Source organism: Glycine soja, chromosome 15 (assembly GCF_004193775.1).
Source record: "Glycine soja cultivar W05 chromosome 15, ASM419377v2, whole genome shotgun sequence".
Taxonomy (NCBI): domain Eukaryota; kingdom Viridiplantae; phylum Streptophyta; class Magnoliopsida; order Fabales; family Fabaceae; genus Glycine; species Glycine soja.
In genome coordinates, this window is record NC_041016.1 from 367,820 (window position 1) to 384,986 (window position 17,167).

The 17,167-nt window shown below is 29.0% G+C and overlaps 1 protein-coding gene across 1 annotated transcript; it reads left to right on the top strand.

Annotated features, from left to right (window-relative positions):
• Positions 1-2,950: 2,950 nt before the first annotated feature.
• Positions 2,951-4,281, top strand: LOC114387629 (zinc finger protein 1-like). Its single transcript, XM_028347836.1, has one exon. The coding sequence runs from the start codon at positions 3,327-3,329 to the stop codon at positions 4,125-4,127; it is 801 nt and encodes a 266-aa protein (XP_028203637.1). The 5' UTR covers positions 2,951-3,326; the 3' UTR covers positions 4,128-4,281.
• The last annotated feature ends 12,886 nt before the right edge of the window (positions 4,282-17,167 follow it).

Genomic DNA, 17,167 nt, shown 5'->3' on the forward strand with positions numbered 1-17,167 from the left:
GGGAGGAGAGGAGAGGGAATGTCCATTTTACCAAGGGTGTTTTGGAAATTATATTTCTGTATGGAATCATGCTACATGTGATGTGGGACAGAAGAAGCATAATGGTGTATAATAAAGAACATGAATGATAGATGGAGCCCTTTAAGAAGAAAGTCGGAATTGGCTGTCTCTAGATGAGAATTATTTATTCTAATTTATTATATGTTTTTCTAGTTTATGAAAGGACATCAAACTGCCTTCTGAAATTCCTAGAATGGGCTTCAATTATGTTTCAAGCTAGGAAAAAACATGCACTATATATATCATCTTAAGAGAAATAATTTTTGGGGAAGGAAAATTAAATGGAAAAGAAAGGACCTGTACTCAACTATATATATATATATATATATATATATATGACAAGGTGGAGAGTTTTTCCCGGCCCTGATTATACTGGTGAACTTCCCTTTGTCTATGATGTCATATCAACAATAAGATATCAGAACTAGCTAGAAGGAAAACACTGTAATATGGGACTTTTCAAACTTCCAATCCCCACAGGTAACAGTATACTAGATTCCAAATTTCAATAGGACTTTATATCATGGTTAAGTGCGAGTCTGAAACTTGGTTTTGTTCTGAAAGGTTGCTAGAAATATCAAGTGTTGGTGATATTGCTTGATGCATGTGTACCGTAGTTTTTAGTAACAACTATACATCTCGTTTTGAGGGTCTTAATATAATATTGAAAATTATTGATTAATAGAAATGACATTCTTTTTATCAGTTGAGATAAATGATGTTTAATAATAATGATAGAAAAAATATCGATCATGCATGAATCAAATAGGTTGATAAAAGCATTCACTTTGTAGGTAATCTTGAGTCCATCTATTTAGTGATGGAATGAAATTTTAGTACTTAAAAAATATTTGAGAATGAGAGAGATTATAAAGTTTTGGAGGAAGAAGTTATTTGTCTAAATGATGATTTTTTTATTTATCACGTGATTTTTACTTGATACAAATTCTAATACATCACTCTCATTTAGGCTAGTGGTTCCTCCTAGATCAATTGATTAAAATTTTATCAATATACGATTATAAATGATTCTCTAAAACTTTTTTCAGAAATATAAAATTACACATTCTATAATATTTTATAAGTTACCCTGTTATCTTCTAAAATAGATTTTTTTAAAAACATTCTTCTAGAATTTTAACTTAACATGTCTTTTAAAATCATCTAAAATTTGAGTTTTTTTATATGACCCAAAATAAAGTTTATATTCCTACATTTAGCTACTCGAAATTTGAGGTATATGCATTATGTAGAAAAATAAACTATTAATCAGATGTTTAAAAGATTTTCAGATTATCAAAATAGACTTCGAAAAATTAGTGACATGAAATTGATCGATTCTCCAATGATAATCTTGGTTATTGATCAATGACATCATATTTAGACCATCAAACACGTGTATTCTCTAATATGGTGGTTATTTAGTTTAACTTTTGGTTTTAGGTTTATATTTGCATTAAATATTCGAAGAAAGACTTTTATTATCTATAATAATTTTACTTGATTGAAATACAAATATTGTTTCACTAAATTAAAGAAATATACCTCTAATTTAGAAACGAAAAAAAAGGACATCAAATTTACCAGATATTGGATGTGAAACTCCAGAGTTAGTCACATTAAAATAGCTTTTATACCATTTTAATGTCAAAAAAATTTAAAGAGAGTGTTTGGATGAGAAAATTTAAAATTATAAGAAATTTAAAATTTTAAGAATTTTAAATACTTCAATTGAAATTTTTTTATTTTCAAAATTTTGTGTTTGGATAAAAAAAAATTAAAACTGTGAGGGTGAAAGAAAATGAATACAAAGAGAAGAGAATATATGATTGGTGTACTTCCAAAGAGAAGAATATTGATGCGGCATGAAAATTACAAGGGAATTGAGACACGACGACCTACACTACCATATCTGACCACAACATTCAGTCAACATCGCAAGGCATGACCACACCCATTGCGCTGACGAGCACTTCCATCGCGTGATAGGAAGCGACAACTGTTCTCCTAACTAATGGGTGTAGTTTTACATCTCCCTCTACCCCCGCACCCGATCGATGCTTTGCGAGCTCAGACGGTGTTTCTTGAAGAAGGGGATCATCGACGTGAGAGAAGAGTCGCGAGTTTGAGAACGAGATTTTGGGAACTTGTGAAAGAGAGGATGAAGGTTATAAAGAAAATACACAAACGTTTTAGAAGGTTCCTCTATCTAAAATAAAATTTTAATTTCTCACCTTTAGAAGAAAATTAAAATTACACATTTTTAATTGTTTAAAATTCTGTTTTAAAATTCAAAAAATTTAAGTTCTTTATAAAAAAACATCCAAACAATGAATTTTAGATTAAAAAATTTTAAATTCTCTGATAAATTATTTTTCTGAATTAAAATTTTCTATCCAAACACACGGATGAAATTTTCTTTTTAGCATCAAATTCATGTTTCAAAAATCTTTTGATCATTAGAATTAGGTTTTGTTTTAGAATGGGGAAATATTTCATATTACGTTTTTAATTTTTAAATTTCTTTTATAAGAAATTAGTCTCCAGACTCTCCTCAAAGGACTACCTACATACAAGAATTGGACCATATAATTTTTATGCAGTTATTGAAGTGGTGTAAACTGTAAATTATACATTAAAAATGATATATGAAAATAAAAATCAAATACTTAAGAATAATTTTTGGGAGAACATACGGGACAATTGAATTTCCGATCATGAGTTAAAAACAAATTATTAAACAGGACAAAGATAGAATAGTTTCTGTATAGATACAGCAAATCCACCACCGACTGGATTAAGAAATATAGAACAGCACACTTTTAATTTGTAAGTCCGACTATAATTCTGAGTTTCAAAAGTAAGCTACTGATCTTACCTTGGATGTTTTTAGCATGTCATAAACTATGGACATGAATAAACAGAAAAAGGCAGACCAAAGACAAGAAATGTAAATAAAAGACAAGTGGGAAGACAAACAATAGAAAAAAACAACCAATGGGATATGCGGAAGCAAAAGTTGTACATGGGTGTTCCTCATAAGTTCCAATCAAACGACCCAACTCTCTCTCTCTCTCTGTGAGCACAAACAGATGTCTTGCTTTTTAGGTCTTGCTATATTAAGACATTGTAACTGTAAAATAGTGATGCCTACTAGGTACTTCCATACATAACACAGCATTTATTGTACTTACATCACTTATAAATTTCATCTTTCATCTTGTTAAACCAGAATTTGAAGGAAACCCTTGCAAATTTCTTCCTAGATGGACCTTATATTGTCAGAGTCACGTCCATCAGAAAATCTGAGCATTCCATTTTTAGAGACTCCACGTCCATGCTCAAAGCCGCAAGTACCTTCCATGGATACCCAGAAGGAGAAGAAGGAGGAGGACAAAGAACAACCCCATGAGTCTGCTCCACACCTTGCACTACTGGATCTAAGTCTCCCTAGTAAAGATTCAGGCGGTGATGATGATGAGTCAAAGCCACTCAACCTCATCAACTGTATCGATACAAATTTGTCCATGAACTCCTCAGAATCTAGTCATGGACATGGTGATGAATTGGAGCCCCGGATATTCTCATGCAACTACTGCCAAAGGAAGTTTTATAGCTCGCAGGCACTTGGGGGACACCAGAATGCGCATAAGCGTGAAAGAACATTGGCCAAAAGAGGACACAAAGCTGGTGCTGCAGTTTCCATAGATTTTGCACGGAGGTACTCCAACATCAGCATGGCTTCTCTGCCTTTGCATGGTTCCTACAACAGGTCACTTGGCATTCAGGCGCATTCTATGATCAACAAACCCTCTTATCAAACACAAACACCCTTTTCTGGTTTGTCCCGTTCTCATGCTCAGAAGCGGCTTATGTTCTCACAACCGCCAATTGGGGCAGAAAGTGAATCATCTTTGACTGGTGGCATCCCAGTCCCACGGTTAGGGAAGTTTTCTCCAAGGCTGGTGCCAGAGGGATTTGGAGGTTACTGGTTGGATAGTATTAACCATTTGAAGACTAAACAAGAGGATCAGTTGCACAAGCTTGACTTGTCCCTCAAACTCTAAGTGCAACCCTCTTCATGTTAAATCGTATCCCGTATTAATTGTCTTTAATTTCTCTTTAATTTGACCAAGAGCTTTTTAGATTTTCTTCTTCTTTGTTTTCTTTGTGTTCATGTATCACTAGTTGCAGCAGCTGTAAATGCATTTTTTAGCCACATACCAGAGTCCGTGTCTTGATATATTATTTGCCTTGATTTGTATTTATGGATACTTCTGGGTTTATTTGGAAGTTAAAACTTCCCCCGAACTTCATATTTGCTTATTTGTAATAGTATAGCCTATGGAAGCTCTCTCGTGGCATAAAGCTCGTAGACTTAGTAGGGTAGGAAAGTTAGGTAAACAACTTTGAAACTAAATAATGCAGCCAAACTTTCTCAATTAACTGCGGAGCCAATCAATATTCTTCACTGATTTTAGCTGTTTAAAATTGGATTTCACAAATATCCATTCAAGGGTCTGCATGTGTCAGCTAGCTTGGCCCAAAAACATAAGCAAAGTTCTAAATAAATTAATAAGTGGAGTTAATTTCACTTGGCCAATGATGTTTTAAATATATTTTGGTCAAGATTCTACTTTATTATGCGTTACCGCTATCCTACTAGCTTTTGGGTACTGTAGGCGTCTTATACTCCCAGAATTGAGATGTGGGTTATTGCAGTTTCCTTTCTCAGTCTCATTAATTAAGAAAAAGATAAAGGTATGCAATGAGGTTGTCGATCAGTGATGGTAGTTATATTTGACAGTGCACTTAATTGTCAACCTGGGACTGTTGGGATCAAGGTATATATATATATATATATATATATATGTCTCATTTTGGTTGACAAAGGTCCACACCATGTAGAAACTTGGATGCTAGTGACTGTTGTTGTTATTAATTCTTGTGCAAGATTGGTCCACCAAATGTACATAAATTTAATGGTTGTGATTGTCTAACTTTGACCCACCTGCAGTTGGAGAAATGGAGCTTCTCTATTGGGAGCAAAGAAGTAGGTGAGGCAAGGCATGTGAAATTAAGCTGCACAATGACACTCAGCTCTGCTTTCACATCATTTCAAAAGAAATATATAATAAGCTTCAATTTTGATCGCTGCCATTGATTTCTTACCTACAAGATATGTTAGGGAGGGGGGGTCCACAAATTTGTAGGTCCATATCTGCCTGATGTTTACAACTTAATCTCTTATTAATCATGAATGAAATATGTTTTGTGATGGGGTTGAGTAACTGAAAATGTAGTGATTATAACAGTTAATAATCATAGTAATCTCAAACTAACTAACGGGATATAAATGTTGAAGCGACAGTGGGAATATCTGTGATGTTTGCAGACATGGATTCTGGTATCTTGTTGCCATATGTAGCATATCACCTTAGTTGGGCTGTCTATTTTGCTTGTGGTGGCATGCCTCAGTCTTCACCGCACCATTTCTTCATTAAAATATTAATAACCTTTACTTTTGCCTCTCTACCAAGAAAGAAACACTTGAAATATGCACCAATACAAAGGCCTTACATGGACCACGTGGAGCTATATATCATTTTTCAAAGATTAGGTTAAGTTTTGAAGCAAAAATTGCATCTTGTTCATAAGATCTTATATGATAATCAAACTCGAGATAGTCGGTCGTATACAATGAATGTAGGCTAAGAAATTTGATTTGACATCAACATCTCAGTTAGGCTAATTAGACTCTTCTTTTTTGTTTTTATTCTTTCTTCACTTTCCTACGTACGGCTGTAGCCTGTATGTATGCCATCTATCGCGATAGTGCCATATCATGCAGATTAAATATTATTTTTTTAGTATCTTTCCCTTTAGGTAAATAAGTTAAAGTTATATTCACTTTATATAATTGGGAGATTTTAATTGGGGCTGCTATCTCTAGAATTTTTTTTTTGTGGGAAATCTCTAGATAGTATAAAGGTGGATGATGAAAATTTGGAAGATGCTAGGGCTATATTTTACTATAGTTAATCTCACTTAAAAGGTCTTACAGCAAGCCTATAATATAGACATTTCAAAGTTAAAAGAGGTGACTTTAGCCATACAAGTAAATAAAAGAGTGATACAAATTAAGAATGTTGAAGATGGGGATCGATTACTAGTTTGGAGGAACTTGGGGAAGGATATATATATATATATATATATAACAGCTCGAGGAAGGAAGAGCTCGTCACAGAGGCAAGATAGCCCAAAAGAGATATTATATAACAGCTCCAAATATTAATGCTCACATTTTCAAATACGTTATGAGTTTCATGAAAACTTAATAATTCACTCTAAATTGTGCACCACTTAAGACAAAATTTAGATACGGTTACTTATATATTTTAAATATTATTTTCTAATTAGAATGGAAGTTTATTAATTTTATTTTTGGTAATTTATGTAATGAATATTTATATTAAATATTAGTATAAATTACAAGAATCATGCATTAATTAATTCCAGGACCATAACAATGTATTGTGCATGAAAACTACCAATATTAAATAATTTCACCTCTTTATTTATTATTTAGAAATTTTAGTTGTCATTGCAACAATATCTTTCATTAATTAAATTTCTTAAATCTCCACTTTATTATAAATGTTAAGTATGAGGATGGTTATTTTAGTACATAAGAAAAGAAAAAGCTAAAACACGAAAACTAAACCCCCTAGCATCAACCAAAAGAGATGGAAGAATGTCTCTGGAGTGGAAGAAATCCGACGAATCCACTCTAAACTCCGGAAAAAAAAAAACCTTTCTTAATTAGCTAGAAAGTCAGCCCGAAAATTACATTCCTTGAGGCTTAAATTATTTGACTTAATTAGTTTGGTTTTGAAAACTGAATTAGTTTTTATTTTAACAAAAGCCGGTTTCATGTTGGTGATTTAGGTTCACACTAGCTAGGTACCCTTGCATTCCCACGGATCTCCTTTTGTGAGCACATTAGAAATACATATGTTCATAAAATTAGATATTTTTGTTGAAATAAACATAATTAACTAATAAAGCTCTCCAAAATGGATTTATTTTAATAATAATCTCACATAAAGTTATAATCACCCACTTGCTTAATCAACTGAGTTTAAAGATTTATAAAATTACATGAAAAAAATATTATGTATACAAATTTGTAAGGGATTTAACTTTGATTAAATTTATATATTTTAAATTTTAAACTACAAAATAATAAAACATTCTAATTATTTTACAGTTATTTTATAAATAAATAAATTAATTAAATTTATAAAGTTAAAATTGATAAAAAAAAATAGTATATTTTAAATTATTTAAAATGTAAAAATTAATTAAATTAGACACAAACTATTGAAATTAATATTACAAAATAAATTATCATTTTAATCTCAAATAGATAATTTATATTTCATTCAGACTTAGGTAAGATATGTTATTATAGGTGTTTAACATTACCTTCCTTATGAAAAAAACGTATTAAGTTATTAATTATTAAGTTCTCTAATATGTTAGTTATAACAACATGATATTATAACAATGTTAGTCATAGAGAAAGAGAGCTATATATTGAAGGTATAAAAATTTGTATATAATCATTCAAGTATAATCTATCTATATTGTAATTCAAATAATGATAATTTATGATTAGATAATAGTATATTATTTTATATCGTCAATACATAGATATTTAACTCTTAATTTTAACACATGCAAAAGATTTCTGAAATTAATTCCAATGAAATCGCTTAAGTAGATTGATTAAATTAAGGAATTGTTCTGTTTTTTTTTTCATTAGAGCTTTAAGTAATAGGATGAGTGGTTTAAATTTAACCATTGTTACTTATATAAGGAATGAATGTTTATGATTAAAAAATTATATTATAATGATAAAATGAAATTAAGTACAAATAATAAAAAATATGAGTTACTTAAGTTATATCATTTACCTAAAAAAAAAGTTATATCATTAAAATAAAGTGTCAGTAAACTTATTTTAAAGAATAAATTGATTTTGATGACATATTTAATTAATCATAAAAGTAAGTTTGTACATGAAAAATTTGTCCAAAAATTCAATTTTATAAACTTAAATTTAATTCAAATTTAAATTTATAAACTTTAATCTAAACATTCACTTAAACATTTAAAATGAATTACTTATAAAATTAGAGATGCTCTTAGTAATTGAATGGAAAAGTCACATCCGTATGTTCCAACAAATGTAAAGTATATGTTGTAATACAGTAGTTTCTTTTGTCTAACATGTAAGTGTTTCTTGAGTCAGTTCACGATTTGGGGAACAAAATTTGCAAATTTCTTTGCTTAATTGGCATCAGCTATTTGCAACCTCTGACACATGAGCTTGACATTTTAACTCAAATATCCAACCCAATGCCAGGATGTGAAATAGGCATCTGAATTAATGTAAAACACAATGGCAACCATTTAAAAAAGTTCAACACAATGAAAGAAGTTAATGACAGAAATATGCGAAGAACAGAAAAATATGTGAAAAACAGAATAATAAGTTAATAACAGAGACAGAGAAAGAACAAGGGAAAGTTTCTCAAATTGTTTATGATTTTCGGGTAAACTGTAAAGCATCTCCGGGGGGATTCAGAGTTGATTCTAATGTAGTATGTCTGGTTAGTCTAATGGTCATTTTATTCTTACATAGTAATTGGATGCAGATTTCCATGGTCTTGCAAAATGCTACATTAGCTAGCACTAACGTTACTCAAATTGAGTATTTATAACATCATTAGTCACAAGAACAAATTTGAAGTTAAAAATCGACCTCTTAAGTATTAATAAACGGCATAGTTTATATTGCTGCATGCAGCATCGTGTCGATTACATGAGTGCAACAAAAACGCTGCCGGGAAAAAAACTGAATGTCACATGAAATTTTTGCAAGTTTAAAAGGCAGTGATATTTTCCTTGTATTTCTCAACTCCATGAGAAGACGTTTCATTCCCCCGTTAGAGTAACTAGTTAGATTCCAATAAATTAAAGGGAAAAAATAACTATATTAGATATTTCTATTAGAGTAGGTATCAAATTACATTATTATAATTTTGACAACCATTATATCATATTTATAACTTAAAATAGAATATGATTTTTATTAATATGAATTATATCTTTATATTACTAAGATATTCTATATTAAATTTTATCAAAATTAAAAAATAACAAAAAATAATCAAATTATTTATATTATGTATTTTAATTTATATAAATAATGTAATAAATTATTTTAGATTAACATAAAATTTTATATATATAATTTATGTAAAAAAAATTCAATTAAATAATAAATTTTAAAAAAATATTATTTAATTTAAAATTATAAAATAATATAATAATTATCAAAATTACATTAATATAATTTATTCTCCTCTATTCTATTATTTATGATCTGAATGATATTTCTATTATTTTGGAACCACTAACCCGATTTCTTCTCCCTGCACGCACGGAAACTAGAGCCTTGAAGTTGATTTGTTTGATGGTGAATGGTGACGACCTTCTGGCCCAAAAGTTTATACGCCAATGTGTTTTTCCTCAATCATTGTGATATTTCTTTGAATTCATTTCTAAAAAAGTATGATATAAGTTGAGTCTGCGACTGTACATTGTCACAGATCTTCAAGTAAGGAAAAACTAAACAACACGATACCCCTAATTTTTTATTTTTTTTTGTAACATCTTACTTTTTTGTAATTTTTGAGATCTAATTCAAAAATTTTGTCACAAATCCAATATATATTTTGTTAACTGAGTTACATTTATTAGATAATAATGTCCATAATTTAATTTTGTATAATAATTAATATATAAAAATAAAAATATATAATGTGGCAAAAAGAAATAAAAAAAAAATCAGATTGTAAATGTTATAAAACTATATTATATAAAAGTTTAACTAAAAAAGAAAAAACAAAGTGTAAGAAACAACTTATATATAATTTTTATTATATTTTTTGTGTGTCATTTTTTAAAGTAAAAATTTCGAGCGTTTCTTGGCTGTATTGCTAGTCAAAAAGTTGTTCTATCTTCTAAGACAAAACATGTAAACATCGAAAGAGATTAACCTGACAAGGACATCTAGATTCCTCAACGCATATATAATTAATAATTTATACGAGGGGAGCCATAAGTTAGTGGAGTTTGTTGTAAAATGATAATGCCCTTATATATAGAGATTACTTGCATGTTCTTGAACTGTTATTTTCCATTCTCAGGGTTGCTAAAAAGGGTTTTTAAAACCAGTTGTTAAACCGAGCTGATTTTTCCTCTGGCTACGTTCCTAATGGCATAGAATAAAAAATGTTCGCATTTTCTAGGGACGGAAGAGTTACCTCATTATTTTTCCCTTGGAAATAGAAGTGACTAACATTTCTCTGTTTCAAAATGTAGATGGTAACATAATTAAGTGGCTGCACTTATAAGAAAAATTGATACAGTTGAAAGCCTGGAAAATAGGTAGAGCATGCAATGAGAATGAAAGAGATGATCCTAAGTCCTAACAGTAGAATTCTCAGACTCATAATATAATGGCTTTGATTGTTCCTCCTTCCAACTTTCTTGGTTGAACCAGTCTATTATTACTGTAATTACTATAAGCCAAGAATAGGCCGTTTGGATCAACTAAAAAATTGACAGTTTAGTGTTTTGTGGTTTTTTTCTTTTCATTTTGCTTTCTCTCTCATTTCTTTTTTTACTATCTCTCTCCTCCCTCCTCTTTCACTCCCTCTTCCGTCCTCGCACCTCTACCCTCTCGATCTCACGTTCTTTTTTTTATTTTTTATTTTGTATGTTCTCTCTTTTCTTTCTTATTTTTTTATATTCTATAATTTGTATAGCATATACAACCATAAAAAGCTTATAAAATTATATTTTAGTTTGTTTCTAAGTTTAATAACTTCTTATACTAAAATTTGGTTGATTAATATTTATATAATAATATTTTTTTACATCAATATTAAATAAAAAGCATTAAAATTAATTTATTAAATATATTTTTATTACATATAGCTTTAAATTAATTTATTAGTAACATAATAATTAATTTTTTAGTTTATTTAATGAAAAATATCTTAAGTATGATTCACCAGTGACAATCATGTTTTATTCATGATAGATACATCTTATTAAATTTATTTTTATTAAGAAATGGTATAAAATAATTTTAAATAATTTTATAAATGAATATTTTTAAATACTATTTATGTTATGAATTTAAAAAATTATTTTAATTAATTAATATATCAATTATAAATTAATATTTTGATTCTATGTTTAATAATTTCATATACAATTTGTTTCATTAACATTTATATAATATGTTAATTTTTTACATAAATTTATAATAAATATTTTAATATTTATCTTTTAAATATATTTTATTACAAAATAATTTTAAATTAATCCATCGATAATGTCATACTTTTATAATAAAGATCACTCATTAATTCATCGATAAAAACATTGTACTTAAAAATCATATAAAATTTTTTTTAACACAATTTCATAAATAACTTTTTGTGTTGAATAAAATTTATTTTATGAGGATAAAATTTTTATACTAAACAATAATTAATTAATATATTATTACTAAATCATATTTTGATTCTATGTTTAATAATTTATATAAGAAATTTTTTTACTTTGAAATTAGCTTTATTTTATATTATATTTTTAATATACTAATTTTTTAATATACCGTCGATACATAGATATTTAACTCTTAGTTTTAACTATCAAAAGACTAATATTTTTCTCCAATAATTGTTATGCAGATTAAGATATTTTAGAAAAATTTAACCCAACTTTAAAGAAGCTCTCCATTTTTGTTAATGTTAAAGCGTATTTTTGACTGTAATTCATATCAAATGGCCATCCATACAAGTGTAAGTTGGTTATTTGTGACTTGACCAACTCAACCGGACAGTCCAACAACTTATTTCATTGTTTTTATTTTCAGAAACTATTTTAACAATTTTCTTGTGCACCATACCAATATTTCTAAATTTAAGTAAAAAAATTAAAAAATGTTATATAAGAAAAATATAATTGTTATCAACATGGATCGGAGAAATCATGTCTGCTAAAAAATAAAGTATAATGCTTTTTTAATGATAAATGTTTAATTTTACTATATAAAAATAAATTAAAAAGATAAATCTTAATTATGAAAAGAAATAAGGAGGATACTATATTTGCTTACTTTTTGTACTTCGATGTTATACACGTACGTTCATTTATGACTGCTATTTGTAACACACGTACAGATTCAAATGATGGAGATGTTATTTTGCTATAGATCATTGGTGAATTTCTTTTGATGGTATACTGCTAAATTCATTTGTCGCTGTTATTTGTATCACATGCACGGGATTCAAATGATGCCGATGTTATTCTGCTATAGATCATTGATGATGATTTTTTTGTATAATTATGTTGTAGCTAGGAGGCTCGCCCTTACATGCTCACATTTCGATCACTGCTTGCGTTATCATCATCTTTCAAAGATAAAGTGACACGTTAATATCTTTTTGCCATATATATATCATCTTTCTCAAATTAATCCCAAGAATAGAAAAGCAGAAGAGGATTAGTACGTGGTGTGCTTTGCGTAATTTTGACATCTTTATGTGATCACCCCTTTGAAGCAGTGTTTGTACATGTTTGGCCAAAAAAAAGAAAGAAAATAAAACGGTAATTTAGCATCCTCTTGACTATTTAGATTTTTAATTTAACAGCCTAGGGAGTTAAAAACGATAAATGACCGGCAAGAAACGAAAGTGTACATGTGTAACGTATGCATATCAAGAAATTACTTTCATTTTATGTTCCGTGATATTTTAAGATCAAATCACAAGGGAAAGTTGAGCGACCAGCTGAAAGTGAAATCCACTACAGAAGAAAAGACTAATTCAAAACCTTAACCTTCTACGGGCCTTTCTAATGCATGCATGGACAGATGATCATAGAGCACTTCCATTTCTTTTTTTTTTGACAAATTATCTTTGAGTAGATGTCAAGAAATGAACATATATAATACATTTTTATGTAAAGTCTTCTCATTGAAAATTATCACTCCCTGCTTATTTATGATTTCTATACATGATTATAAAAGCACGCGTAATATTTGCTTTTTCGCTAGCTTGGTTGCTACAATGCTGGCACTCAAAAACACGTTTTTGGTCATCTAGATTCTAGAAGTAGAAGTGAAGTATAAAATAATGATAAAAATTTCAAAACTAGTTCGAGCCTTAGGGGATTGTTAATATATCCCAGCCTCCAGGTAACTTAGATTATCACAAGAATCTTAAAAAAGAAAAAAAATTAATGCAAGGTTATGAAAAATATAAGAAACAAGATTACCGCATTAGTTTTTTTTATTTATTTAGATATATTCCTATAAATTTTTTAGTATTTTAAAATCTCAAGTTACGAGTATTTACTTTTAGTCATATGAGAGAATTTTCAGCAGTTCCTTTTTCATTAAGTCGTGTGATTTTTCTTCTATAAAGTAATTCATTTTATTTTTATATTTTGAATTTTCTCACATATTTTGCCCTAATTAAAATGAATTCAACTTTTCACATGAGCTAAAATCGTATCAACTTATTCATATGATTTTTATAGAAGTTATCTACATTTAATTTCTCAAAAAAATAAGGTAAATAATTTTCTTTTAGCTCACGAAAAGTTTAAGGTATTTTACCTTCTTATTTTTTTCTTATAAATATTAATTAAGAAATTAATTTATTCAAAAGAACTTAAGGACATTATACTCTTATTTCAATGTATTTAATATATTTCATTGCTCTTTTCTTTCTGCATCCAAATTACTGTTAATTAACTTTAACAGGATATGAAATACACGTGATTTAGTTAAAAATAAAATAAATATAAAAAGACAAAAATTCTCATTCTCATAAAAATAAATTAAACTTTTCACTCTGTCATAATTCTTGATTGCGCTCATCAGAGCTACCAGAATACAGATGTTCGGATAGAGATGCTTTCTCGTGTAATTAGAACTCACCAAAAGGTGGATATATATGAGTAGTGATTAATTTTTAAAATGTGAAAAAAATAAAATAATGTTTTAATTTCTCCATATGTATTAATTGTAGTACTAGCAACTAGCAAGCATTCAATTTGGTTGTATTGTGATTTTTGACAGATTTATAATGAACGTACGGCAGAAGTGATACTATCAGGGGAAAGTATAAATTCGGAAAAAAATGGTTGTCAGTTAGTTCTGGAAATAGAAGTTTTTACAAACAGTGTGTCTGCAACTACAATTTCGCCAGAGGGTTGTTGTGAACATGCCCACGATTATGTTTGGTTTGCAATTAAAAACGCTATGTCAAGAGTTTCAATGTAAATCTGTAGGGAAAAACAACTGTCCTGAATCCTGTTGACAAAATGACTTTCCATCATATTTTCAAATTCCAAACATACTCATAGATGGGAATGAATACGTTGTTATGATGTTCTGGCTTATTGAATGGACAATTTAGGGCCAGCAGCATGTTTAAAAGTAGATTTAAATATTTTTAAATTTTTGTAAATATTATATTTTTTATTTTAGTTCTTATAGTTTTTTTTTGTTACTTTTTTAAAAAAGTTTTATAAAATATCTCTAATATTATTTAATAATAATATGTCGCGTATGTAAACATTTAATACCATACATGAAAAATCTTATCAAAGTGATGAGTACCAAAAAACCATGGAACTAGAGAAAAAGATCGAATTCCAACACACACTTTTAGTATAAACAATGCATAATTATCACTTACTTGTTTATTATGCTAAATCAATTAAAGAAGGATTCTCAACACATGCATTCTATCTATTTACATTGCTAAAAGTTATGTAAGTTATTACACCATTAAATAATTTTATTGCAAAACCTACCATTGTATATAATGGAAATAATGATCACATATAGAAAAAAGAAAAATAACACCATACGTGAAAAATCTTATCAAAGTGAGTAAAGAAAAATCATGGGACTCGTGGAAGGAATTCCAACAAACATCTTCTAGTATACACAAGGGATAATTATCACTTATCTGTTTATGATGCTTGATCAATAAAGGAAGGAATTCCAACATACACACTCTATCATTCTATTTACACAATGGATAATTATCACTCTATTTACATTACACACTAAAAATTATGTTAACTATTATACTATTTAATAATTTTTAATTAAGTAATTTTATCTCTAAATTAAACATACCGAACGTTCTTGTCATAAAACGATTAAAATAATATATAATTATAAATAATATTACATTTTATATAAAAGTTATTGACATTATAATAAGCTTATATGAATTAGATTTTGAGACTCATGAGGTCCAAAATATTTTCAAGATTATAACAATTTTCATTCTCTCATATAAAGATATAAAATTTGAAAAAATACTAACAAATAAATCTAACCTGTTGATCAGAGACACAGAGTCTATCTCACAGGTTATGTCAATTGAGAAAAATGTGAGGGTATTTTTGTTTGATTTATAAAATGTGTAAAGAAAGAAAAATGACATAAATACCTTATATTAAAAATAAAATATAATATATATGAGGGTATTTGTGCCATTTGCACAGAAAAAGCTACTGATTAGTCCTTCCATCTACCTTTTACCTTTCGTCTAAATTTGGACAGAACTTGAAAATCCACCTGGGTCCATGATACAGGCTCCCTTACTTCCACTATCTGTGATTACCAAATGAAGGAACGCAAACATATATTGGCCTTTTCCGTCCTTGTACATTTTTCTCTCTGTGAATCAACCGATACAACAAACAAACACTGCAAAAATCATATATTAATGATTTGACATTAAATTAATTCCCATTAATATAATTTTCATCTGATAGAAATAAAATTGTTAATAAAAAATTATGCTAATAATATGATACATGGTTAATAGATAATTTTTGTTTGTAGTGATTGACATCTTATTTTTATTCTTTTGCAGTGAGAATTGCATGAATACCCATTACGCTAGCACTTGTGGGCGAGATGAAGTAAACAGTGCAGCTTAGATAAAGTTTCACACAAGAAGAACTTTATGGAGTTGGTAAGCCACAAATTTTACCAAGATGGAACTTATACGGGTGCCACATTCATATATTGGTAATGAAAGTGAGGTCAAATATAGCAGCTACTACCCTACAAGCCCTCAAGACTCGAGAGAACAGAGGATGGGCTTGAAAAATTCATCAAACATGGGTTCAGTCTCTGGTCACCTTGCATTGTGGTATATGGGTAGTGTTGAGAATGCTGTGATGTGAGCCACGTACCCACGTCGTCCTCAAAGATGTTCAATAATATACCAACATCCTCACTTCCTTTTTTACACATGATGGCCGTCGCAAGGTTATTATTAGCAAAGAAATACACACACACACACACCACTTGTGAAGGTTATTATTAAAGTACCTACCTAGCTATATATACTTCATTATTTAGGCATCATCATTGTCTGTCTTATTCATACCTACTTACTACTACATATTGAATTTTAATTAATTTGGAACATAACTCAAGTGTACGCAAACAGATGAGATGACACTGAAATCAAGTCAAAGCAGAGAAGAAAGTCCAGTTAACTTTTGTAGAATATATTGTAATACCAAAGACTTTCTTGAGTTTATTTGTGAAAGCGAGGATTCTCTTGCCAATGTCTTAAAAATCTCGCAGAAATATTAAGATTGAATTGAATCTCTTGATACCATTATTTTGTGATAATTTCTGAACACCCTCTTACCTGTAAGTACTCAGTAAAACCTTGGGTGAGTGATAGGCGTACGTCTAGAAGTTGCCAAGCTGAGCCAGTTACTCGATTAAAACGACGGCTAATTTATGTATTAATGGAGTATGTATTTAGGAATGAAAAGAGGTAAATTAAGAATAATCCGATCCTATAAAATTACCCCGCTAGGAAAAGGAGGGAATTATGTGGGGCCATATGATTTGTAGAGGAGAGGAGAAAGCCGCAAAAGACGATTATATAAATGAGTGTTAGCAAAC

What these genes read in the sequence shown, in the direction of transcription:
- LOC114387629 (XM_028347836.1), top strand. Translation starts at nt 3,327, where the DNA reads ATGGACCTTATATTGTCAGAGTCACGTCCATCAGAAAATCTGAGCATT.